This window comes from Sturnira hondurensis, unplaced genomic scaffold (genome assembly GCF_014824575.4).
Source record: "Sturnira hondurensis isolate 20B ecotype Veracruz unplaced genomic scaffold, ASM1482457v3 Scaffold0019216, whole genome shotgun sequence".
Classification (NCBI taxonomy): Eukaryota; Metazoa; Chordata; class Mammalia; order Chiroptera; family Phyllostomidae; genus Sturnira; species Sturnira hondurensis.
In genome coordinates this window covers 9,573,516-9,601,014 of record NW_028091847.1, presented here as the reverse complement: position 1 = coordinate 9,601,014, position 27,499 = coordinate 9,573,516, and the positions used below count along the sequence as shown (strand labels likewise).

At 47.2% G+C, this 27,499-nt stretch overlaps 1 protein-coding gene across 2 annotated transcripts; it reads right to left on the bottom strand.

The window, feature by feature from the left end:
• Positions 1–2,557: 2,557 nt before the first annotated feature.
• CD34 (CD34 molecule) lies at positions 2,558–25,575 on the bottom strand. Of its 2 annotated transcripts, none has more exons than XM_037027600.1 (8): positions 25,363–25,572; positions 14,714–14,905; positions 13,835–14,088; positions 12,766–12,846; positions 4,783–4,933; positions 4,482–4,534; positions 3,996–4,160; positions 2,558–3,190 (listed from the first exon to the last, which is right to left on the bottom strand). In XM_037027600.1, exons 1-8 carry the CDS (start codon positions 25,439–25,441, stop codon positions 3,005–3,007), a joined length of 1,161 nt encoding a protein of 386 aa, XP_036883495.1. In that variant the 5' UTR covers positions 25,442–25,572; the 3' UTR covers positions 2,558–3,004. The 2 variants fall into 2 exon arrangements, with proteins under 2 accessions (XP_036883495.1, XP_036883496.1); XM_037027601.1 differs by lacking the exon at positions 2,558–3,190 and adding an exon at positions 3,197–3,331 and having other exon boundaries at positions 25,363–25,575.
• Between the last annotated feature and the right edge of the window lie 1,924 nt (positions 25,576–27,499).

Genomic DNA, 27,499 nt, shown 5'->3' with positions numbered 1-27,499 from the left:
CTTCCCTGCTCAAAATCCTCCAACGGTTTCCTGGTCTACTAATAAAATCCAAACTCCTTACCAAGGCCCAAAGGTCTAATATAACTGGCCTGCGTCATTCACACCCTCACACATCCCGATGCAGCTGCAACGGCCTTGTTGCTGCCTTCATCAGCTATGCTTTTTGCACTTGCCAGGCTCTGCACCACAGGGCTTTGAACTTGCTACTTCCTCACTTCATTTCAAGGGAGCTATGCTCTCACTTCCTACCTCCTTGAGAGTAACTACGATGTGTCAAATACCAATCATTATTCTCAGATTTTTAAATATTTTTGCAGCTCTTAATACATGTACATTTACTTGGAAAAATGTGTTGGTCTATTGTCTTTCTCTTCCACTAGAATTGCAAGCTCCATGAGGATTTGTCCACTGCTCGTCCCCCACCTCTAGAACAGTGTGTGACACACACTGGGTGTTCCTTCAGCCAGACTTGCCAAGTGGCTGAATGCCAGCTGTGAACTCTTCAGATGGGGACTTCAGAAACAGAAACAGCATTCTGTCGCACACAGTTGCTTACCTGCCCTGGGTCTTTGTGAAGAGGAACGGTGGGGTTGATCTACTTAAAGGGGATGGGAGACCCTTTCTGAAGGAAGACCCATTTATCCAGACTTAGAGGACATCCCTATTTATCCACTTAGATGAAAGTATGGCAGAAGGTACTTCCAGGTATGCATTCCATAAATAACTGTGTAGTGCTCTGGAGTTAATTCTGTGGGGCTGGCTGCAGGCACAGCACAGGTGGCTGAGCCTCCCAGCTGCCTGGCCTCTGCAGCTTCTCCGTTGTCCCAAGGCCTTGGGTCCTGCTAGGCTGGCCGGGCCTGGAAGGCTGCACACTGATGAAATGCTCCAGAGGTGAAGCCCCCAAAGTATCTGCCCTCGCTAGTTTCGTTACATCCAAGTGGCAGAGGCCTGGCAGAAGGGTGGGGTGAAACAATGAAGGGAGAGCTTTGGATTCAGGACACCAGAATTCCAGGTGATCTGGGGAAGCCACATGCCCTCTGCGGGCCTTACGCTGTCTTTACCTGTCCTATAAGGGAGTTGAGTTGAATGTATATTTGAAGTCCTCTCCAGCAGTGACTTTCCGTAAGTGCGCTGCACATATGAGATCAACTGGGCCAGGATGTTGAAGGGTGAGGTGGCAGGGGACAGAAACCAAGCATGGAGGCAGCTGAGCTGAAACTGAGCAGTAGGAGCCCAGCAGGGCCAGCAGGTGGAGCCATTGCTGCACCAGGATGCTTGGGCCAAAGGGGAAAGTTTGGAACGCTCCTGAGACCCTTCAGCTCGTGCAAGCAGTTTGGTGGTGGAGGAGAACTAGCCTCCACCCTACCCCACCCCTTAAACACACACACACATATGCACCCTTTCTTCCCAAACCCTGTGCGCTCTGACAAACTCGGGATAAAACACCATTTAGGTGGCTGGGCCTGAGGCTGGAGGCCTTTCAAAGATTCAGTTGCCTTTTCACTTCCTCTCATGTTTCCTGGGAGCCTGTACATGCACCTACCCCTTCACCCTGCCACCCCTAACTGGCCAGACCCTCATCTGTCCACTCTCACATCAGGACGTGTGACTAGACAGATGAAGGCCAACCTGACTCCTCTTTTCAGATTACCACCTTTCCCTTCTCCAAGGCCCACTCAGCCATTGCCTTCTGGGTAAGGCCCTAGATCTGCCCCCTCTTCTCCGGGGGAAGAACCTCTGGTTAGGGCAGTTGGAGAAAGCAAGGGGGAAGAGGGGGTGGGGCCGTGCTCAAGGGAAAGGTCTGGCTCTGGTCAGATAAGAATGGAAGGATCCTTTGTTTGGCCCCAACTGCCTCTGCCACTGTTGACACACTTGGGAGCGTTTCCTGAAGCTACTCAGTTGTGTCCGGCAGCTCAGCCTCCCCCACTTCCTATAGTCTGAGGGGGGTGGCGGGGGGAACGTCTGGGCAAGGGAGGCGATGGTGTCCCCACGCAAGATTTCACAGTTAGGCTGCTGTCTCAGGCTGATGGTGGAGACCAACCGTCCTAGAGCCCTGCACTGGCCGTCTTCTCTCTAAAGCAGAAGCTCCCCACGGTTCCATTCCACTCCCAGCTAGGGGTAGGGTAAGGTGGGATAACAGAGGGTGCACAGGTGGGGCTCCTTCACATTGTTTTGCATATTTTGCATACAGTCACCAAAATGCACCTCTTCTCAGAAAGGTATTCACGAAGAATAGCATGGCTCCTTCACCCTAAGCACATCGCTCTCCATCCTGAAGGCTCCTCCTGCACTGGGGTCTGCCTTTCTATGACTAGAGATGGCCAGCTTCCCTGTGAACCTTCCCGGTCTCCCCCACTGCCCGAGAGGGGAGTCGTTGGTAGGCTTATCCCCAGGGGCAGCATCCTGGTGGGTACCTGTGCTCCCTGAGATGGTCCCAGCTCTCCCCTGGCTGGGCCCTCCCTGCTACACCACGGCACAGTCCAGTCAGATCAGATGGAGACACAGGTCACTCTGGCATTCAGCGCACACCCAGCTGGATCACAGCCACGGAAAAAAGGTGTTTCACTATCACTTTAATTACATTATTTACACACCATTTTTTATTCAGAAAAAAATCCACCCAATCTTCCTATCTCTGGAAATCTCTATTTCCAACCGTCATTGAAATCAGGATCCCTGCTCACCCCTCTGGAAAAAGACAAAAACGAGGACCTGGGTCACCCGCAAAAGAGGTGGCTGGCGGTGAGGGTTCTTTGGAAGACCAGAGTCTGGGTTCAGGAAGCTGAATGCGTAAAGGGCAGGGTTACCTGCCTCTCCCCAAGGTGGAGAGAACCCTTCTATGGTGCAGTGCAGGGCCCCAGGAATGGCCCTGAGGATAGGGGGATGTACAGTGGCAAAGGGTAGAAGGCCAGGGATGGCACCGCTGGCAGGGAGGCCACCTGTGGCCAGATGCAGGGAGGGTCCCCTTCCCAGGTATTGCCCAGCTTTGTCCCACCCAGCCGAGTCACAGTTCGGTATCAGCCACCGTGTGTTGTCTCGCCGAATGGCCGTTTTTGGATGTGGCCTGGCCGGTCCCGTTCTCCTGAGCCCCTCGGTTGACACTGGCCTTTCCCTGAGCCTCAGGGGAGGCCCCAGGGCCTGAGCTATAGCCCTGGCCTCCACCGTTCTCCGTGTAATAAGGGTCTTCGCCCTAGACGGTATATAAATAAAGGAGTATTATCCGGTAAGCAGGGGAGTGAGACACTGGTGGGGGGAGAAAGGGAGGAGGGGGGATGTAGCTGCATGTGCAGACAGACTCCTTCTTTCCGAAGAGCAGTCAGGGTTCCAGCTCCTAGAGGAGAAAGGACAGAGGAGAGGCACCACACCATGCCACTGCGGCTGAACAGCCAGCTCCCGCCAGAAACCAGGCAGTCCCATGGCATATAACCTCCCCAGGCCAGAGACCACAAGTCAAGCCCCAGCCTCACCCTTCCTCATCCAGAACACTTCGAACATTGGTTTTCCCTCCGCATGCCCCTCGTGAGCCAAGTGGTGCCCATGGCCATTTAATGTTTGCAAATAAGTGGCTGCTTCAACAGCCTCTTCTGGTTGTACCCAGATGAACTAGCCCAGTGAAAATAATAACTCTATGACACGCACTATCTATTACCACAGTGAGGTGGGCCAGTCCCAGTTAGTGTCCCCTCCCCAATCTGCTGTACAAGGTGGGGCACAGTAGGTTGACATTTGTGAGTACACAAAACATAGTTTATTTTTGTATTATTATGGATTACTTGTATTATTTTCCATACAAACAACTGTAAGCCTACGTTTGCCCCACCCTGTATATTGTTTTGACTCGTCCAAGGACATGGTGTGTGCACACATGCATATCTCTTTGGAAAGGCACAGAACGGCCTTTTCCAGGACTTCTCTTTCCCCAACATGACATTCCTGGACCTCCCCAGAAAAGCACCCTCTTCCTCATTCCCTGTAGCCTGGGCCCCAGAACTAACCAGCCTTTCTCCTGTGGGGCTCCAACTGCGGCGGTTCATCAGGAAATAGCCAGTGGTACCCAAGACAGCCAGCAGGACCCCCGAAGTGACCAGAGCAATCAGGGTCTTGCGGCAGTGACTCTGGTGACTCTCAACACTTTGTTCAGTGACGTTGTAGATCCCCAGCTTGAAGAGAAGATGCAGAAAATACAACCTAGTCACCCGTAGAATGTGGATTCTAGAAAGGAGTCCAACCCACACCAGACCTCTGTGTGCGACCAAACACTGAATACACACAGGAAGACAAGGACCTCAGGGATTTTCTAAAACAGGATTTAAGACTGACGTCTCTAAATCAAGCTGCGCTGTAAAATTTGGGTTCAAGCATAGAAAGGTAAAGATTGCTGGAAAAGGGATGGAGACGAAGGAAGGGCAGGTCTGGAGAAGGTCGTTATTTTCTCCCCTACTCCAGTGAGCGCCCCGGACCCCTCATCTGAGAGAACTTACCTTTTTCAGGTCAGACTGGTGATTTTGGAGAAGTTGGAGCTTGCTGAGAAGTTCTAGAATTAGAAACAGGAGGTGCTGAATCTAGAAGCTGAACAAGCTCATCCTGCTCTATCCTCCTAAGCTGTTTCAGAAGACGCTCCTATGGCCAAATGGTTCATCTCAGGAGGGCCTCTCCCAAAGTCAGCCCAGCCCTGATCCCCAGCACCTTCACTCTCTGTGCTAAGATGCCTGGTTTCCCCCCAGCATCCTCTACCCTCAGCCCCACTCCCTTCCTAGCTCCCAAGACAAACGTGCCCCTTACCTGTACTGTTCGCCAAGACCAGCAGCAGGCAGTGAGGCCTCACCTCAGATTGTGCAAGGAGCAAGGAGCATACCTTGGCCCCAGCCTCAGCCTGATCCTTCCCACACAGGACTTGGATTAGTTCCTCTCCATTTTCCTTCTTAAAGTCCTCCTGGGAAGATAGAAAAAATGACAAGCAAGAGATGCACCTAGAGTCTCAAAAAGGATTCTGGTTAAATTCTCCATGGGAAGGTTTCTTTTTTCTAAAATTCCAGCTGGAAAAAAAAATACTGTGAACTATATGTACGCAAGAACACAATAAGAAAAGACACTTAAAATTTCTCAGTACCAAAACATATATTCCTGTTTGATGTGAGATATAAGATGTAAGATTCCATATAAGATGCCAGAGAACAACTTTATGAAATACAGTACCGTCTTATCTAAGGATTGTCCGTGCCCACATATACTGTTCAAATTAAATTCAGAGAGATTACCAATAACAAAAAAGAATTACTAGTGCAATGCTGAGGAGAAAATGCTTTGTTTCTAGGTTATCACAGCCCCAAATGTTAGGAGAAAAGCAAAGAGGTGAGGAGTGGAGACCAAATTTATGATTGGAGACTTCAAAGGACCCTGGGTCCGTCCCTTCCCTCTTACTCTCCAAGGGGTTTCACAAAGATCCTGGCTCAAACAGCAATGGTGTTTTTTCATAGTCTTCCATCCCCTTTTCCCCTTGACAACGTCGAACCCATGCTTTTAGGGTTCATAGATCTTCCTCTAGGTTGCTGACTGTCCTATACTCAGGAACTGGGTCCTGCTTGGGAACTCAGCCACAGACGACAAACTCTAGTAACCCTTCAGCACTGAGTTCCAGGAAGGGGCCCTGGCTGTGCCCTTCCAACACCCTGTTCTGGAACCTTGCAGGGTTTTCTCCAGCAGCCTGCAATTAGAGTGGCCTCCCCTGCGCAGGCAAGGAACAGAAACCGACTCTCCTCTCTGTCCGGATGGCAGATGGTGGAGGAGGAAATGCCTGAGCAGCTCTGACAACTTTCCCATTGGGGGAAAACTGCTGGGGCATGTGAGGGCCATCAGAACTGAGCCTACGTGGAGGAGAAAGCTTCCTGTTTGCAGGCCGGACTGCTTCTGTGGCAAGGCCAAAGGGCCCTCCCAGCTTGGAAAGCAGCCTGGGTATTTTCCTACCGCTGTGGCCCAAGGCAGGAAAACCCAGGCTCCTTTGCTCTTGCACACAGCAAGGTCAAGGTTGGCCTTAGGCCCCAGGTTTCTTCCATCAGCTGGAATTGTAGAGAGCTGAGTGAAATTCACTGGGCTTGGATGAGGCGGAGAGAGCAGGGATAGCTAACCTCCAGGTCACCGAGAGGTGAGTTCAACGGTAGTTTTGGAAGGCCTCCAGGAGTTGAGGTCTCAGAGAAACGAATTCTCAGTCCACTGCAGCTTCACCCCTCAGGAAATGGATTAATTCTGCAGGTGTCCCTTATTAAGTCCTTGGGTAGAGGCTCTGCTTCTGGAAAAATCTGGCTTTTTAAAACAGCATTTGCTATGGTATCTGGACTCCATACTGGATACAGTCAGCACCCTCCTTCCTCTCTAGGCCTGTTTCCCTTCTGAGAGCTGTACATGGCTTTCTCCTGAGCACTAGCCTGCCCTGGCACACGCCTTCCGAGTGAAAAGGAGGGAAGTCCTGCCTGGATGACTGGGCTTCTGACATGTCTCTGATCGGAGTATGTGTCCTTCCTGAGAGAGGCGGAGGCGCAGGGCTCCTGTACATCCAAACAGGCCAAACAAAATGGCACCTTCTTCAATCCACTGAGTCCTAAGAAGCTGTGCCTCGGTCAGAGTCAGCTGTTCTGCAGTTTGTCAGGCCCTGAGTATAAGACACTGTGTGAAAACCTCTGTGTGTCTCTCATATTGTGTGTGTGTGTGTTTGGTGGTGGGGGGGGGAGGGTGGCATGAATTCTACATGCCCAAGCTCTCAGTTTGTGTGCATGGCAATGAAAGTAAACAAAGTCTACTATGGTTCAGGTACTCTTTTAAGTGTTTTGCACATATTAATTAATTTACATCTCACATAACCCTATAAGCGGGCACTATCATCCTTCCCATTTCATAAACGAGGAAGCTGAGGCACAGAGAGACCACAAGGCCACAGAGCTAGTTTACCAAAGAAAGGTACAACTAAGATGCTATGACATTGCTCTGACCAGGGTGGCTCAGTGGGTTAGGCATTGTCCTGCAAAGCAAAAGGTCGCCAACTCAATTCTGGGTCAGGGCACATGCCCAGGTTGCGGATTTGGTCCCCCATTGGGGCACAGAGGGGAGGCAACCGGTCAATGTTTTTCTCCCTCCCTCCCCCTCTCTCTAAAAACAAAACAAGATGTTCTGACAGTCAAAGGAGGGTGAGCACACAGCTGGTTTGGGGTTACCAGAAACATCTCAACAGAAGCCTTGAAGAAAGTGTACAGGAGGAACTGGTGGGGAAAGGTCTTTGATGGGAGGCACCACCAGGAGGAAGCCTGGGGGCACCAGAGCCTGCCACTGTCACAACCTAGTCCCAAGAGAGTGAAGAACCCTGCCTTCCCCCTTGGATTCCCATCCCTCAAGAATCCACTCAAATCCCACCTCTTCCGTGAAGCTGGTCCTACCCTCTCCACCATCAGAATGGGCATCCACCTTTGCTCCGCTCTTTAATAGATTCTTTGCATGTCATGCAGCTTGTCTGAGTATCAGGTTCCTTAAAATACTTTTTAAGCACGGAGCTGTTGAGGTGAGTAAGAAGGTGTTGTGTGAGGAGTTCCAAACGAGGTGTTTGACACCCCACGGGCACTGGAAAAATGTCACTAAAAATAGCAATTATTATTGCTGTTAATAATAGTAATCAATACCTTATATACTATAACATCTAGAATCCACATGTTGAGGTTCAGTCCTATTCTGCCTTAGTGTTATTGCCATTTCTCTCTGACTAGACTATAAAACTCTTTAATGTTGACAGCAGGTGCATATTACATAATTTGAAACCCAGACTCAACTAAGCATAGCACCAAATAAACAAAAGAACTCAGTGCATTGTTGTTCAACCTAACAGCCCAACAGCTTTGGCCTTCGCATGGAGTCCCTCCGCTCTTTGCTTAATTCTTGGACTAAATTCAAGGGAATAATAGCAGCCAGCCTCCCACTCTGGATTCCAGCAGCATCAGTGAATTGTGTTTGGGCCTGGGCAGGAGCAGGTGGATCCTGAACAAAGCACAATGCTTCTCCGGATGCTTGAAATAAACATCCTCCCCCAAGAGAGGCTGTGGGCAGACATCATGGGAGAGTGGGCAGGAAGAAGCCACAGCGTTGCTATTTTGCTCATGAGAATCAGGTTTGTGAGCCCCTAACTATACCTGCTCACACAAGTTACTTTGCAAAAATAATAACCACAATAATAAAACCATCCAACCTTCTAGAGCAGCACCTTCAAACTTTGCAAAGACTCTTAACACGTTGAAGAAGCATGTGAAGCATTAAAATGGGGAAAGAAGGACAGTTATTTTTCTAAATGATCTTTAAGGTATTTCCCAATGCTGAGTCTCTCAATCTCTCTCTCTCCTTCCCACCCTCCCTCCCTCTCTCTGTTTAAATAACTTTATCTCCTTTGGTGTGAGTTTGACAACATTTGACAGCTTGGTTCAAATAGGTTCTAACCTAATTAAAGGACCTGCTGAAAGTCCTGTAACAAGTGGGCAGTAGACCAAGGGCGAGAAGTTAGGCTGTCTCCAGATTTCAGGCTCTTTCCAAGACATACGCTGTCTTCATCAGTCCTCCACCAGTAAGCTATTTTTTTCTGCATGAAAACTGACATCTAGTGCTTGGGCACAGGGCAAGGAAGGCATGGGCTGGGGGCTATGATGTGGAGGCTGGCGGCAGTCTGCCTCAGATGAAGTCACCGTGACAGAATGAGGGTGATGTGAGCTGGCCAAATAAATAAAAACCTCTGCATATAGACAGATGTGACTCTGAAGAAAGGTAGTTCTAAGAACCATGTTAGCGGGTAAAGGACTTTAATGGACATTTCTCCAATGAGGTATACAAATGGCCAATAAACACATGAAAAGATGTTCAACATCTTTAATCATTAAGAAATGCCAAGCAAAACTGTAATCAGATATCACTTCATGCCCATTATGGATGGCTACCATTTAAAAAAAACTGGAAAATAATAAGGGTGTGAAGAAATAGGAACCCTCTTGCACTGTTGATGGGAATGTAAAATGGTGCAGCTATTATAGAAAATATGATTGTCTTATGACCCAGCAATTCCACTTCTGGAAATATAACCAAAAGAAATGAAATCAGAGCATTGAAGAGATATTTGCAAACTCACATTCATAACAGCATGATTCAAGATAGCCAAAATGTGGAAGCAACCCAAGAGTCCATCAGTGGATGAATGGGTAAACAAAATGTAGTATATACAGGCAATGGAAAATTATTCAGTCTTAAAAAGGAAGGAAAGTCTTACACGTGTTACAACGTGGATGAAACTTGAGGGCATTATGCTAACTGACATAAGCCAGCCATAAAAAGATAAATACTGTATGATTCCACACATGTGACATTCTAAAGTAGAATTTGACATTCTACTCAAATTCATAGTGACAGAAAGTAGAACAGTTGTTGTCAGGGACTAGGAGGAGGGAAGAATGGGCAATTGTTTAATGGGTGTAGAGTTTTAGGTTTTGAAGATGAAAAGAGTTCTGAAGACTGGCTTTCAACAATGGGAATCTACTCAACACTACTGAACTATACATTTAAAAGTGGTTAAGTATATGTATTTTACTGCCATTAAATTTTTTTTCAGTGGATTTCTTTGGACAAATGGGTATGCCATAAGAGGATAAAGTAACCTCACAATTTGGAAACAATTTGAGAAACCACAGTCACAAAAACTTAATTAACCTGATGTGGCAACAGAGAAAATCAAAGTCAGAATTGGAGTGATGTGTTCTGCTCATGAGGGTTTGGAGATGGGGTACCAGGTCCCTGAGAAGACCGTGGGATTGCCTTACCTCTCCCTGGATGATATAGGTGATGCCTGCCTAGAGATGAAGGATGGGGAGCAAGTGAAGAGTGGCTGGAATACAATGCCTACAGAATGCATGTACGGAAGACAGGTCTAAAGAGTCTACACAGTGAGAGCTAACATGTTGGATACTCAGTGTACCAGTGCAGAATGAGTGTCCAGTTAGTGGAGAATGCACTAAAATGCATGAGTATTTATCTTCTGGGAATACAGATGCATGCCAACATTACGTAAGTGCTCTGGACATGATGTTAGGGGAATCCAAACCCTCATGCTTCTCATTAGGCTGTGAATAGGGCCTAAGTTTCCTACCATTAGAACCAGTACCTTAACGCCTTCTGACACCAAAAGTAGAAATGCAACCTAAGGAAAATTCATGCTGCACCACTCAGCCTTTGGAGCAGACCAATCATCAGACAATCACGCAAGACTCAAGAAAAGGGAACCTGGGACACAATTGAGAGCTGTGGCCAAAAAGTCTAGACCAAGGATGGCTGACTGAGGAAGAATGACCTTGCAGAGTCATAGGAGGCACTGCTGCTTGGGGTCTGGGCAAGGGGGGACCTCAAGAAGAAAAGGGGATCAATAGCAGTGGAACAACCAGGGAAACAATAGCACTACACAGGTGCTACCATAGAGTTGACCCATTGCAGGCAGAGCAGAAGCCTTCTTGAAGTTAGGGGAGTTGCTCTCTTTCTACATTGACACTCCCAAAGTAGATCTCTCACACCTCCCCCGAGTCTCAGAGCAGAGTGCAGACCTTCTCACCTGAGTCTCAGAGGAGAGGGCAGACCCTCTCAGCTGTGCCACAAAATAGATTAGAGAGCAAAGACCACAGGGTGAAAGGGGCCAATAGCAACATAAGAGGAGTTATTTCTAGAGTAGCAGTAAGGTTCTGGCATTTGTCTTGTATGATGATCTTGGTTAAAGGTGAACTTTGAGGAGCAATGGCCAGACACCTAGAAGGCTGTGCAACTAGCTCTAAATCTTTGGAACATTTGGTCTCTTTGCCAAATCTTTGGCAGAGACCCATGTAACACAGGAAAACAAGTGCTCAACCAAGATGATAGGGAGAAAAAGAGAGACAGAGATGTTTTTCCCTTACCTATAATTAGCAAAGTGCTTGGCATTAAAAGAAATGAGTAGGGTTGAGAGTCAGCATCAGATACACATAGAATATTACTGGTGCATTTTATATTCACATCTAAGTTAACTATTTTGCAAATTGTACTTATTTGTTCCACTGTGTGAACTTATGTCTTTACAACTTCTTTTGTTTTTAAAAGTCCTAAGTTAAATACTTATCTTAGGAATAATTTTAAAAGATCCGTGAGTCAGAGTCCCTCAGCCGATAATCACAGGTAGACATCAGTAGTCAGAATGGACAAAATAAGTAACTTAGTGCCCTCTATAAAATGGTTTCTCCTAGCCCTTTTTCAGTCTACACATGTCACTCATCACATATATGGCTCCCTTAAACAAATTCCCAACCTGTAGGAAAATGGTTTTTTTTTGTGTGAGTAAATACCATTCTCCCTGCCATTCTGTCCTTCATCCAGAGCCTTATTATAGTCAGGAAACTGGATTTACTGAAACAAAGCAAGGAGGTCTGTCATCATCATTAAAAATTAGCACCATGCTGCATGGTCTTCCCAATGCAATAGACATGAAACTGAAACAAGAGGCATAACTACCAAAAAGGAGGAGAAAAACAACATCTTGTACCTTAAAAACAAAAAGAATCAACTAAAAAGCTCCCGGAATTAATAAGCAAGTAAAACAAAATGACTAACCTCAAGATAAATATTCAAAACTCAATTATGTTTTTAATATACCAGCAATAATCAATTGGAAAACATGATGAAAAGTACATATTATAAATAACCTTAAGAAATCTATAAAACTCTTCCCTCCTATGTGGAATCTAATAAACACACTGAACTAACAAGGAAAACAGAGACAGACTCATAAGGAGAGCAGATGACAGCTAGTGGGGTGGGGGAGCTTAGAGGGTAGAGGGATTGAGCAAAAGGGAAAAGGACTCATGGTGATTGATGGAGGGGAGGGTATAAGGGGGATAAATGATAGTGGGAAAAACACAATAAAAATAAATTAAAAAGCAAAGTCTTTAATTTTTTTTACATTTTAATTACATGTTATTGATTACACTGTTACAGTTGCCCCAGTTTCCCCCCATCCACCCAATACCCTCACTCCATCAGACAATCCCGACACCACTGCTCATGTCCATGGGTCATGCATATAAGTTCTTTGGCTACTCCATTTTTCTATACTGTACTTTACATCTTCATGGCTATTCTGTAACTACCTGTTTGCACTTCTTTTTTTTTAAATAGGCAAAAAAAGATGAACTGAACAAATAAACTATGTCAAGAATATGTCCTGTGAAATGTCAGAACAACAAAAGCTAAAAGAAGCATCCTGTCATCACAGAAAGAAATAATGTTAGGAATAATGGTTATGTGGAAAATAGAGCTTTACAGGAAAAAAATCTATAAGGATTAAAGTTATATGTAAATAAATATAATAAAGAAATTAATATTTTAGGTGACTTATATTTCATGAAGGACTTCCTTAACATAAAAACAAACCGAAATATGACTATGTATGTTAAATGTACTACTGAGGAGATAAAAAGTGACTACGAAATTTGTAGTACATTTAACATACATAGTCATATTTGCATAAAATTGTCTTTGCCTTCTTTGTCCACCAGATGGGGCCTCTGACTCCCTAAACCCAAAGCTGGGTGTTTTAAGTAGTCTGTCCCTGCTAAAGCTCCCCGCACCACCCAACAAAATTTTATAGTTGGAAATGGCTTAAGGAGGTTGCAAAGGGGATTGCGGGAGGAGAGGGACCAGCGAGGAATGGGAGTGGGGTGGGGGAGTTTGACTTACACAGCTGGAGGTCTCATTCAGTTCCAGGCAGATAGCTTGGCTCAATTTCACTTCTTTGACTCCAGAACATTTGATTTCTCCCTGTATTAAAACACAAGCAAAATAACTAAGCCAGCATGTCTGGGTCGCATTTGTTCCCCACCTCTTTTCCAGTTTGTTTTCCGAGAAGTTCATTCTCAAGAGATTTTAGCGAAAAGGAAATGTTTTAATTTGTTAGGGGACTAGCGTTTCATAATAGGCATTACTCTCTTCCTCCACCTTACCTTCTATCCCGAGAAGATAATTAAAACCTTCGTTACTAGCCTGGGCTTGCAGGCAAGTAGCTATTTGCAGACTTGGTAAACATTGGCATGGGGGTTGCAGAGATGGTAGAGGACAGGATCTTATCCCATTGGGGCTGCTTTTCGGCCGGTGAATTATTTACTTACAGCACCGCCACACATGTAGGCAAACAGATAATGGGGTGGCTGGGCAGACCCAGGCGACCTTCGTTTTCCTCCTGGCCCCTAGAACTCTACAGATTCCTTTTCTGGCTCCTTTAAAACACGGAAACCAGGAAGGCCCCTAAATGCTTGCTTCCGGGTTCCACAGGAGCTCACTATTCCCAGTCTACTCGGTTCCTCTCTGCCTCTATACGCCTGGCATAACCACCAGACCCTTTCACACGGAGGAAATGGTATTTGTCCTAAACATTTTGGGACAAATGGACCCATTAAATGGAGAGGATGGTTTCCAGATATGGCCAAAGGGGAATGGTACCCTGGTCAAAGTTCAGATCAGGAGGTACTAGAAAAAAATCACTGAGGATTGGATGGATCTCAGAGAATTCTCTTTATTCTCTATTCCTTGGAAACGCAATTTCCATGGCATAGGTCAGCCTCACCACCTTACTCCATCCCTCCATTCTCCTTTCTACCCCTTCCAGCAATATTTAAGCTGCATGTTTTTTGTGCTAATTCTTAACTACTTAAACCTCATTAATTGGGCTGAGGAAAAGTTAAGGAAGCAGAAAGCTTGTATACATATGAAGTGAAGGGGAAATCTGCCATTTTTGGCCTAATTCACCCACCTTGATGGTACTTGGGGTAGGAGAAAATGATGTATAAGGTTTAGTGGGAAATGTCACAGGACTGGTGCTATTGTATGGGGGGTCTGAAATATTTCCATGTGACATGCTGGGCTCCAAGGTCATTGCTGAAGTCGAAAGGTTGGCTGGGGTGGAAGACACTGTGATGACTAAAGAGGTCTGTGTCTGGACAGAGGAGTCCGTGGTCCCAAGAACTGGGGTGGTCCCAGAGGTAGATGTGAAGTTGACTGTAGTCTCTGAAAAAGACCAAAATGCTGGTGTTGCATTTGAGCACATTTGCATAAACACACACGCACACATATCTCAGTTCACTGTCGTGATTGAAGACTTTATAGATAATGACAGAGGCATGGATTTCAACCCAGAAAAGGGAATTTGGGGATTTAAGAGTTACTTTATGTCCTAAACCTTACCAAACTCATTTCAAACCAGCTGTTGGAACCACAGCCTTCATCTGGAATGTACCAGAGATGCCCTCGGGATTCTGAAACTTAACTGGATGCTGGTCCACCCTACAGAAGTCAAAGACCCCCAATCTGAATCTGTACATACCTTCACTTAGAAGAGATGAGAGATCTGGGGAGTTCTCACCTAATCCTTATTTGATCATTGAGCTGAACTCATTACTGATCAGGATCAGCTGCCAAGGCCCTGGTCTGAGAAAACGGTCTCTGTAGGAAGGATTATCTAGAACTTACTTCAAGGGACCCTAAACATGCTGCCCAAGCCATTATCACATGGGACTTTTATGTTTCCATCTATGGGGGTGGGCAGGGGCAAGAAGGGTGGTCTGCAAATGCCCTAATGCTTTCCCCAGGCACCAGCAGCATCCGTTGGGGGCCCAAGACAAACCCCTTTTACCTGAGATGGCTGCTGTGGTCCCACCGCTGTCCTGAGAGACAGTGTACAAGGTGGTATTCTTTTCAAAAGTACTTGGTGTTACGACGTCCTGTTTGTTCCTGGACACATTCATAGGCACAGTTGACAATATCTGTGAAGTAGGGGGCTCCGTGGCACTAGTCGTCGAGTTATCTGTATTCGTGAATCCGGAGGCTGTGGGGAAACGAGGAGGACAAGTCAGAACCTAAATCGTCCTTGAGCTTCATGACATCACCTAATTCACTTTCTCGACTTCAAGTAGAATCCACCTAGAAGACCTCACGCTCACTTCCGCAGTCCACGTGTAAACATTGGGATGACGGAGATTAGCACGGCCCTTGCACGAGGAGGACACGCAAATTCGTGCAGCGTCAGAACATCTCCTGCCGCCTCTGGCAAGGCGACAGCAACAAGAACGTCCTCCCGGACAGGCAACTACCGTAACCTCCCACCGCTAGAGTTTTCTCAAGGAAACGGGTAAGGAAACGCTTGTACGCACCGAGCGCCTTGGGTGGTATCATCTACCAGTAAAGGAGGCTTATCTACAGGAGGGAGAAGCCGCAAGCAACTAAATGAATTACAGTAGGAAAAATGGCACCTGCACCTGAGATGCCATAATTATTACCAGTAAAAAATTATGGAAAAACTATAGCAGCATGAGTATGTGAGCCTTTGCTCACAACATGTTCAGTAAAATGTTAAAATACCAAATTATACCTGGAACAACATGGCAAAGATCTACAATGTACCTCTTTTCCCTTTTTAACGTGTCCTCCGTGTCTGTCACTCTCCATCCACCATGCGAATTCTTGGACTAATCGCTAGGTTCACACCACTCTGTTTGCAATCCCCTTAAAAATCTTCCATTCTTCCTAGGTTTTCCCATTCCCCAAACTCCCCTCATTCTTGCCTGCCTGGCCTTTAAACCTATTCTGCTTTCCTCTGGCTGAAGAACTGCAGCAAGCAACCCCAAGGTTTCTCTCAGGAAGCTCTGCCCTAGAAATCCAACTGATGAACATCAGGCCCAGTTTCTCATTATATGTATTAAGAGGAGAAAGAGCTAAATTTTGGCTCTGCCAGTAACTGTGCAACTACGTGTGTGTGTGTTTATGAATCTCTAAAATGAGGGGTTTTCTTTGTGTAGATTCAGGGGACAATCAATGAGATAAACGTCAAATTGCTGTAATATAGGGGTTCCTGGATCTAGTTGTTCTTGGCAGATCTTCAGGAGGGTCCTTGACCTTCCGCGTCTCCTGGGGTACCCAGCAGCGCCACCCTCAGACCCAGGGAGGGGAACTTTTCTGACTGGACCCTGATCTTTAGAGCCCACACTCTGTTCCTCCTCCCTCCCACCCTTCCTCAAACCATGAGGAGTCCATGGAGCCAACCGGGAGGTATCCTCTCTCAGACCATATGCTGGGGACCAGGAGGTCGGGAATGTCTCGCTCACTTGAGGACCCACATGGGCCTTTTCCCCATTTCTCTCCGAGGGTGAACTGTAGTACCAGAGTGTACACCAGGGTTGTGAGAGTCTCCAATTCAAACCTGGCCTTTCAGGTGCCCGTGAAGACATGTTTTTCAAGGTCTGAGAATAGAACATATCTTATCTACCAGTTAATTGGCCTGATTTATAATTTTGAAGTATTTAGACCTACAGTGTGTGGGCCTCCACTGTCCACTTGGCTTGAACCCTATAAATGTTAGAGGTGGACTTGGAACCCACAGCTCACACTCAGCAGTACCAGCCTCAAGAAAAAGCCCTTGAGGATCCCTAAAGCTTGTCTCTAAGTTTTCCTGACTGAGAGCAAGGTGTTTCTTTTTCAGAGGTTTCTGGGTAAAGAGCAATGTAAAATGACACCTACCCTTTCCCTCAGCAACAAGAGGGGAGTGAGTCTTCAGTTTCAGAGCAGTTAGCCTGGGCCAAGAACGTCTCCCCTAGGCGGTAACAACTCTCACTGCCCCATATATGCCCCTCAACCTGCTGCAAGATTGACATTAAGGGTGAGGACAACAATCCCTGTTAGTATCATGTGGCAGGTGAGCAGGAGGACAAGAAAGATTGCTGTCTCCATGTTAGAGAGCAGAGCCTGAATCACCAGGGTTTGGGCAGAGAGGGAAGGCCATAGTTCACGTGGGGGAGGGGCAGTAGGGCCACAGCAGGTTAGCTGACTCTTAAGTAGAGGGTCAGGGAGGCTACATTGCTAAGGACCAGTATGCATCCTCCACACTTTGGAGACAAAAGGAGACACTCTTGTCTGCCTTAGGCAGGGGGTAAATTAAGATAGACGGGGAAGTACATTCTGTCTTCTGCCCTTAAACAGGGCCCTCTCAGTAATCTGACCTGAAGGTTCGGATTCCCTGTAGGAGGCAGGTGGTAGGAACTGAACTGAAGGGTCATCCTCTCAAGGTACCATTCCAAGGCACCACTGGAACTCCCTCTTGATATCACTCTTCCTGACTACCCTTTCCTCTTCTTCCCCTTAATACATCAATTCCTGGGAATCCCATCTGGCCCAGCCTGGCCCAGCCCTTTTCTCTCCCCAAAGGAAGCTGGGCCTCGCTGATGTGATGTCATGCTTTTGAACCCCCTCCCCCAGGGCCTCCTTCACCCAGACAGCGAGTTTTGAACTTTTCCAGATGTGGAGAGAGACCTACTGCTAGTTCTGAGGACAGAGATGCCTGTGCCAGATGAGTGAAGCAACCCTGGGCCCAGGCCAGGTACCAACCCACTAGGGTCAGGCTCCCAGCTACAGCAGCCTCCTCCCACCCACTGTTCAGCCAGGCACTGAGGAACTTGTAGCAGGGTTCATCTGCAAATGACAAGGGGACCCCAACCTCAGATCCGTATCCCTGGGCATAGGGTGAGTAAGGAAGCTTCTGAGACTAGAGAAACTGGATGGGGTGTGAGGGGCAGGAGGCAAGGCTGAGTGGGGGGCATGCGTAAGCTGGTGTAGGAATAGAAGACACTATTCCAGGGCCCTGGGAGACAGTCCTGGCCCAGCTGTTGCAATAGAGGGACTGTCAGTGAGGGAGTCTCTTAGTTTCACAGCCTCTAGGGCCCCCTTTAAAGAGTTCGTCCCCATGGAGAGACTGGGGTCTTGAAGAAACAACCTTTATTACGAATCAAGATGGGCTACAGACGTCTTTTTAATACTACTTCCCACACACATCCATGGCATGAAACGTTCAAACCTGACCTTTATTTTTGAAAACTTCTGATCTCCTACTCCGCAGGGCAGGAACAGTAACTCGCCATCAGATTCTAAAACGTGACCGATGGCACCCGCACTCCATTCCATTCTAGACTGAAGGCACAGCTCTTACACTAAATGCAGCAGACCACATGACAGGATAACTTAAAACAGAAGGAAAGGTTCTCTTCTCTTGTTTTCTTTTCATTCCATCTGTATTAACTGTGTCTCCCTAAGAACCCAATCCAACCCTAGGTACCCAATTTGATCTCAACTCTTGAACTTGGAGCAAGGGGAGAAGACAAGGTCTCAGGAAGTTAGCAAAATGAGGATCCTAAGAAGCCAGAATAGATGCCACACAATGTGTGCGGTAAAAGTCTTCCATTTAACTTGCAGGTACTTATGCAGAGGCAATTATTCTTGCTTTACACACAGTGCTATCGAGCTTGGTTATCTGATATACTAGCTGAAGCTCAAAATTTGAAAGAGTCTCTTACGAACAAATAAGAAGGAAAAGCAGCAGCTAAAAATGAAGCAACAGAAATAAATGAAAAACATACATGAGTATCAAAACCCACACAAGTCTGGAATCATTTATGGTAGGAATAAACAAATATGTACACCTCAGTAAGTATTCCAATGTTGCAATGACCAAATTGTTTTCATGATACAGCTGATTCACAAAGGTTAAAGTCCTCTTTTCGGGGGGGGGGGTACATTTAAGGAAGCAGAGGCTCATTAAATACATTCTTATAAGGTTTCTACCTACAATTAGCACATTGAAGATACTGTTACTCTTTGAAGTGGGGGTGGGGGAAGATTACGAATCCTCAGCAATCCAGAAAAGTCTGCTACTAAATAACTCCATTTCTGTACTTTCAGAGACTGGATTTTCCTGTAGTTGGTCTTGCTTTTCGCAGACCCTTAGTTTTATTTTTTTCACTGGTGTTTTCTGGTCTCCTAGCCAGTCAGCCCCATTCTACCTCTCCTTTTTAATTCTAGCACTCAGCCCAAGAGGAGTTTCTTGGAGGAATTCCTGGCTGTCTTAGCCCATAGAGATACAGTACTAGAAAGAAGAAACATTTCGGCCTCTCTGGGACCCCCGGCCTGTGCTGACGAGATGGCAGAGTCTGGAAACAAGAGCCAGGCTCTGCTATTTAGCCAGGGTGGGGGGAAGGGCTCTTTCCCTACCGCAGCACTCTAGAAGTATGGCCTTGGGGTCCTCTTCCACTGTTCAAACCTCACCTGTAAAACAGGGATAAAAATAGTCCCTCCTTCCTAGCNACCTACAACTAGCACATTGAAGATACTGTTACTCTTTGAAGTGGGGGTGGGGGAAGGTTACGGAATCCTCAGCAATCCAGAAAAGTCTGCTACTAAATAACTCCATTTCTGTACTTTCAGAGACTGGATTTTCCTGTAGTTGGTCTTGCTTTTCACAGACCCTTAGTTTTACTTTTTTCACTGGTGTTTTCTGGTCTCCTAGCCAGTCAGCCCCATTCTACCTCTCCTTTTTAATTCTAGCACTCAGCCCAAGAGGAGTTTCTTGGAGGAATTCCTGGCTGTTTTAGCCCATAGAGATACAGTACTAGAAAGAAGAAACATTTCGGCCTCTCTGGGACCCCCGGCCTGTGCTGACGAGATGGCAGAGTCTGGAAACAAGAGCCAGGCTCTGCTATTTAGCCAGGGTGGGGGGAAGGGCTCTTTCCCTACCGCAGCACTCTAGAAGTATGGCCTTGGGGTCCTCTTCCACTGTTCAAACCTCACCTGTAAAACAGGGATAAAAATAGTCCCTCCTTCCTAGCTGTTTTGAGGAAGAAAAAAGATAAGGGGTGTAAAGCAGTTTGTCTGGTAAACATTCAAGAAACCGTGGTTATCTGTAGTGCAGGCCCCTTTCCGTCTGCTTCCCCAAGACCTTCCGACACGTCCCTGCGCCACTTATCCAGCACAAATCATGTATGCTGTTTCCTGCGTGCAGAGCTCGTCATTTCAGTTCCATTATAAATTTCTTCAGTGCCAGAACCATCTCTTCCACTCATTTGTTTTGCTCAGGGAGCTTAGCACAGTCCTCTGACTTCAGAATAAACACTCGGATTGAGTGGTAACTGCATCAGGCATATTCACACCAACCGCCTCAAGGCAGAGGGGTCTCACCACTCCAGGCTGTCTTTTAAGAGGAAATTTATTAAAATAGGGAGTGTCCATGGGAAGATCATTAGAATTAGGAGAGTTCCAGGAACCAAGTCATATGGTCGAGAGCCTTAGTGTTATTTCATCTGGATCAGGGTCAGCAGCTACAGATGGTGAACCAGATCCCACCTGCGGGCTCTTCATTGTAGGGTCCGTGAACGAAAACTGGCTTTTATATGTCGAGAGTGTTGCAACATAAAATAAAGCAGCATATGCATCAGAGACCACCCTGCCTAGAGAGCCTAAAGTATTTACTATCTGGCCCTTTACGATAAAAGTTTGCTGACCACTGATCAAGAAAAGAAGAATTTGGGGAGGGAGAATAAATAACTTGTTCAAGGTGCATTTCACTTGTTTATTCATTCTTATTTTTATAAGTACCAGTGATATGCAAAGGACCACGCTCAGTGCTTTGGGAAGTACAAATTAATAAGAGAAGATGCCTTCCTATTATTAGGTGTGTCATTACAATATAAATATATCCCTCTCCTCAACCTGACCAGGTGGCTCAGTTGGTTGGAGTGCTATCTGGTACAACAAGAGGTTGGGGTTCGATTCCTGGTCAGTGCACATCCCTAGGTTGTGGGTTCAATCCCTGGTTTGGGTGGGATTGAAGATAACTGAAGATAACTGATCAATGAAGAAGATAACTGATACAGAAGATATCAGAAGATACAGAAGATAACTGATCAATGTTTCTCTCTCACACAGATGCTTCTCTCTCTCTCTCTCTCTCTCTCTCTCCCCCTTTCTCTCTCTAAAATCAATAAACATATCCTAGAGTGAGAATGAAATAAATGAATAAATTCCACCCTCAAGAAGTTTATAATCTAGTGCAGTGACTAGAAAGTTCCTTAAGGATTGTCATGAAGAAAGATAAGAACAATTCTGTGAATTAATAGAAAGGATAGAATTGGAATTAGTGACTAGAAGTTGTAGAAAAGCTAATTTTACTGCAGGACAAAGAAAAGCTTAAAATAATGGGGTAGTTTTTAAAAAATGGAATGAACTATGCTGGGAGATAGTGAGCCGCCATCTTTCCCGGGAGCATCCAGGAAGCATCTTTGTTACAGGTCTCTGGGAGTTTGGGCCTGGTTGAATTAGAACAAAGGACTGGGCTGATGCCTTCCTGTGTGTCAGAGGTTAAGCTGAAGTGTGAGCGTAAACCGACTGTCTGTGGCCTGAATGTGCCCAGTGTACTTAGACTTCCCTTTACTATTCAAAGGGTGTGTCTTGGACCCTACCCACTTACTATGGAACCCCAATATCCTGAGTTTTCTCTTGGGCCTGCATTTCTCCCAGTCACCTCTTTTTCGACTTTCCTGGTTGCCCCTGACTCTTGGATGGAGCTCTGGGCCTCCCCATCCTCATGCTGCACCAGTTCTTCTTCGAAGTCTTCCTCGTGGGCTAGCCAAGCACCCATTCCTTTATCTTCCCAGAGGGCTGCTAGCACAGGGCTAGTGTGTGATTACTGAAGGTCTGGAAGCCTGAAGCCAGGTCACACAGCACAGACCAGAAAAGATGACGTAATTTTGGAATCCTAGACACTACTGTGTTAAGCATCCATGCCATAAGGACTTTCTCCTAGCCAGGTCTTTTCCACCTTCCACTCACTGCTGTCCCTTGGCTGTTCCAGGAGCCCCTCTTCATCTCTGTATCTTCTTGGGCTCTGGAGTCCTTCAGCCTTTGGCCTCTTGGGCCCATCAAAGACAAAGTTCCACTTTTAGCATGCTCAGCAATTCAACCTCTTGTTGAATGGCACATCCAAAGTTTGTCCAGCGGGGTAGGTTTTCTCGTCCAAAGACTATCTAAGGAATTTTCGTAAACATTGTAACTGGCTACCTAGGGATGTTGCTCCCCTGGGAGGCATCAGTTATGGGTTCTTTTTTTTTTTTTAATTTGGTTTTTGCTCTTTGTTTTTTTTTTTCCAAAAAGATTTTATTTATTTATTTATTTATTTATTTATCTTTAGAGGGGAAGGAGAGGGAGAGAAACATCAATGTATGGTTGCCTTTCGTGCATCCCCTGCTGGGAGTTGGCCTGCAGGGAACCAGCCTGCAACCCAGGCATGTGCCCTGACTGGGACTTGAACTGCGATCCTCTGGTTCGCAGGCCGGCGCTCAATCCACTGAGCTACACCAGCCAGGGCTAGTTATGGGTTCTTTAGGGATCCTCCACCCCAAATCAACAAAGAGCAGACTTTCTAATTAAGCCAGAAGAAGTTTTCCTTTTTTTACACCTGAAGGGGAGTGGTTCATTCCCAGGTGGGCTCTGGCTGTAGATCCTAGGATGCATCCCTACTGGTCTGTCTCTCCTCCTCTCAAGATGCACACATCCTCCTCTTCAGCAAAGTCGGGGCCCTTGGGACTAAAAGTCATAGATAATGTGTTTTTATTTCTTTGCTGAGCAGGGAAGAAAATTCTCATTAGAGAAGTCAAAGCCCAGAAAAATATGGAAATTCTGTCCTGGCGACTCCGAGCATTTTCTTCTGGAAGGTGGTGTTTTTGTTCCGTTTCCATACCTTCACATTTTCAGTTGTCCACACTCGGGCCATTTAGTCAGATCAAGCACAGTCAATGAGAGAGGGAGGCCCAGGCACCACCCAGCCCTGAAAGTCAGCCCAGGCTTGTCTGCCCAGGGTCTAAAGGAAATCAGGCAGTGAGACCATGAGAAGTGAAATTTGTTCCTCCCTTTTATTTGTTTCTGGAAGACTGCGAGGAGTTTACCTGCTGCACTTAGGCACTCTTCGCCCTGAGTGTTTGAAGACAAAGACTCGGGGGGATGAAGATGAGGACAAGTGAATGAGGCTCCTGGGAGGTGGAGTCAACAGGGTAGGAAAAAGACTCCCCATGGCTCATTTTATCAGTCAAAGGGGAATGCTGCTGAAGACTTGCACTTGAAAAAACTGTGCCAACAGGGTTGGCCCTATAAGCCAGAGGACCGGGGGCCTCTGAGTTAGTCAGAGGTCCCCAAGGCTTCTCCTCCTCAGTCGCCATGTGGCAGAGAGTCAAAGGGTGGAGTCCTCTCTCCTCTGGAAAATATCTGATAAAATTCTTTTTCCTTTTCTTTTTTCCCCTCTTACATGGAGCCCCAGACAGGATATGGGTGTGGGGTCTGCATGCACAAAAGGTCCAAAAGGAAGAGGAGGAATGTGAAGGGGTGGGATTGGGGGGTGTCTTTGGGGATCAGAAGGACAGGACATGGAGGGCTAGGAGGAAAGCTTCAGTATGACAAATGAAGTTCCTTAATGACCTCAAAGTCTCCTCTTCCCAGCTGATGGCCTCTCATTGTCCTCCTGGTTCTGGTCACCACCCAGAGCCACCCCAGTGCCAACTAAAAGAGTCTGCTTTTGGTTGGCTGCTTTGCCCCTCCCCATGCCAACTTCTCACAGGGACAGAAAAAAGAACTTCCCAGAACAAAGCTCTGTGTCGGGTTAAGTGACAAGAGAAACCACAGAACCCCCTTTCTGCCCTCAATTTCACAGTAATAACAGCACAGAATTTCTGCAATGTTGCTCCGTTAACATTTCAAGGCACAGTCACTCATTTCATTTATTCCACAATATATCCCAGGACAGAAAAAGACTGCTGGTATTGAAAAAACACACACCCTAGAAAGTTCTCAGGGAAGGCACAGAGCTGACAAATTGGACCACACAGTCTGGCAAGATTAAGTAAGAATAGGGACCCATCCCTCCCTCACTCCCCCGCTCCCCCGTTGAGATACTGAAATTCTCAACATATCAACCTGAGGTTGTGAAGAGGTTAAGTTGCTCCCCCCACCCTCACTGCTGCAGGGAGGCTGAGACCAGCCAGCTGAGGAAATAAGGAAAGGGTGGGCCTCGCTGGGCCCAGGACCAGGTCACCATCCCAAGCTGTGTAGTCAAAGCAGAGAGAAGAATCTGATCGACATCAGAGCCTCCGATCAACTCACCCCTCTTACGTGGGTGCAGTCCAGCACCCAGGGCAGTTCCCCTTTCTAGGGCTGTGACACCTCAGTGACAGCTTTTTCCCTGCCCCAAAGGGCAAGTCTGGAGCTGCCGAACAGGTCAAGCCAGAGCCCAGCTTAGAGCTCTCCAACTGGGTGGACCCAAAGAGGGGCAGCAGAGGAGAGTGAGCGCAAAGAGGCCCAGCTTGCTGGCCCATCCTACTCCGTGGGCCCATGCTGGGTGGCCTTCAGTAAGAGAAGGGAATTGGGAGCCCTAGAGGGCTGGAAGCAGAATTCTGAACAAAAGAGAGAACAACTTACCATGTTTAAAACCTTCTAAGTGCAATGAAATGAGTTCGAGAATTTTGTCCCAAATGAAAGCAATTAGGAATAAATACTGATTGAGTGCTTTTTTCCCCCCTTAAACCAAAGTGAGAGCAAGAACTTAAGAAGTTCAGATCCTTGTGGATGAGGAGGAGCATCCACTATTCTTCTGACCTGTCCACTGCTTTTAGAACTTGGAGGGGGCAGGGAAAGAAAAGCCCCAAACCAAAGGATCTTGAGTTGGTGCCAGGTAGAGGAGCTGTGATGGGAGCGGGAGCCAGCGCAGAGAACGAACTCCACCCGCCACCACCTTCTCTCCAGTGGAAGGGTGTGGGTGTCGGAAGAGCGACTAGTGACTTAGCTTTGGGATACTAAGTGTAAAGATTTTTGCACGGATTGTTCTCCATTCCAGACTTCCCTGGTCACCTAACTCAGCCTGCCTCCTGGGCCTCGTCCCAGTTTGGCTTTGCTCCCTTTCCTTAAATGTCCAACTCTGGCTTCCCCCATCGGGGTGGTCTGTGGACGCCTGGCCCCCTTCCCCACAACATCCCGTTTTTCTGAATCAGCCACCAGCCACAAAACTTTGCTGCTTCTCTCCACCCCTCTCCAACTTCGCGTTCGGCTCCTTTGGTAACACGGAGAGACACTGGCACCTTCAAAGTGCTTTCTTTATAATTAGAGACAACTCCGGCGAGTCGCGTTGTCCGACTCCGGAACGCCTAGGGCTAGCAGCGGGTTAATACCTGGGTTAGTTCACTTACGCCGCGTTGTCGTTTTCTCTTTCCCTCCCACCCCCGCCGATTCACAGGTGAGAGGCCAAGCCATTCACAGGGCCCTCGTCCCACCAAAGCCTGGAGCAGTCATGGGCGTGGGGGCGTGGGTTGAGCCAGGGGTCCCTTTCCTCGGTGTAGCTGGCTGAGCTCGCTCGGCCTCCGGAGGAGCCTCGACCCTCCCGGCCCAGCCCCACGAGCCACGCGCGCGCGCGCGGAGGGTACTCACGCAGCAGACTCAGCAGGCAGAGCGCAGTCCAGCCCCGCGGCATCCCGCGCTCCGCGCGCGCGCTCCTGCGGCCCAGCATCCTTCCCGCGCCGCTCCAGAGAGATGCACAGAGCCCAAGACACTGCTTGCTCGGTCGGGTACCCTCTGCTCCCGCCCCTCCGCCTAGGATCGGGGTGGGCGATTCTTGCTTTTCCCCTCCCCTCCCTCTTTAGTCCTGGCAAGGCCGGCCCCTCTCCTTGGCTGCCACTAACTCGAGCTTCCCTGCTTAATCCCCAAGGCGGAGGACATTGGGAGGGACGCTAGGGTTGCCGTCTTTGAGGCCAAAAAAGGTGGAGGGTTGGGGGGGCCCCAGATGCCTAGTTCAATTTTATGTAGAGGCCCCATCTTACTTTTTCAAGCGCAACATCCACTTAACTTTTAACCCCTTTGCGTCAGCCTTGCGGGTGGCCAGGGCAGGGTCCATTTATATTTATATATGTGTATTTTTTTTCTTTATTTTAAAGTTTTAAGCTGAGAACGGTCTGGCAAAAGGAATTGGCTGTGAGGACATGAGTTTACAAGTGTGAACATTTTGCTAATCAGGTAAAACATAACACGTGTCCAGTCTGATGCATTTAATGATAGTCATCTGGAGACTGTGCGGTATGGTAATGAAGCATAATGAGTGAGCAGGACACAAAAATGACTGTAATTACGCCTTTTTTCCATCCACACTATCCTTGTCAATTTTTTTCCTGCAAGGTCTATTTGTGTCCATTTGAAGGGTTTTCCTGAGACCAGCCCTATTTCCCCACATGGTTACATTCTAATTTTCACCATCTTCGTGAAAACAAAGGACACCCTTAGCACCTAGATGCTTTTCTCTAGGCATCCTCCGCCCAGCCCTGGGTCCCAGACTCTAGGCATTTCATCCTGCTCTCCCATCAGAAATAGGACTTTGCCTGACTCCCTCCTCTACTACCTGGTTGATCCTGGAGCTCTATTCTTCACTAGTGGTTCAAGGCGTTGGTAAACTGAACTGCAGAAGCTAAGCGGGACAGGCAGCCTTGTCACAGATTGGACTTGTCACAGATTGGGAGGTAGAGACTGGAGGAGCCAGGAGGAGCCAGGAGGAGCCAGGAGGAGCCAGGAGGAGCCTGGAGGAGCCTGGAGGAGCTGGGAGGAGCAGATGACGGCAGCAGGGAGGGGACCAGATAAGGAGCAAGTCTGGGAGAAATGTCCTGAGATCCTGAGTGGAAGCACAGAATTATAAACACCCAGTCCAATCTCTTTCATGATGTCTGCACCACATAGCCCAAAGGGGGTGAAAGGAAGCCAGACCAGCACCCCCCGACCCAATCCCTTCTGATTTACTTCTCTGCAGACCCCTTCGCATTATGAAAGTAGGTTTACTTTTACTTTTTAAAAAAAAATTATTTAATTGTTTTTCAAGTACAGTTTTCTGTCTATTACATCCCATCCCACCACCCCGTGCTCCCCCCTCCCTCCCATTTCCACCCTTCTTATCGTTGCCCATGTATCCTTTATATTATACACTCTGACCTACTTGGTTTGCATAGGAGAAGGGTGTCCAGGTCCAAAAACAACCCCCCCCAAACTCTCTATTCTGCTTTTGTTCCTCCACTTTCCTTTAGATAGGAAACAAGGACACAATTTTACACAATAAAACCATGGGCTTAAGATGTGAATTTGATAAAACACAATGGTATGGTATGAATCTGTTTCAAAGTGAAAATGGTGATTCCAATTTGACCATATTGTGATCTCAAGGGCCTGCAGCTGGGGGCAGAAAGAGATGCAAAAATACATTTTTAAATCGGGCCTTTGTCCTCGGGACTCCCAGTTTCGCTCCCCACCCCCTCAAATACATACACACACACTCAACTCACCACCAGAAACTGGGTCTGCTTTGCACTGGAAACCAGTTTGGTCCACTTGGCTCTTCTTCCATTCTCTGAGATTTTTTGTCTGGTTACTTCAAATGCCATTTATCTTCCTTAGCTGGATCTTGGGAAGCAGGAAAGGGCTCATCTCTAGCTCCCAAATTTCTTAACTAGCTTTGGGAGCAGAGGACAGAAAGAATGATCCTACTGAGCAGAGCTTCTCAAAACATGGCATTTGCAGAATCAAGGGGACG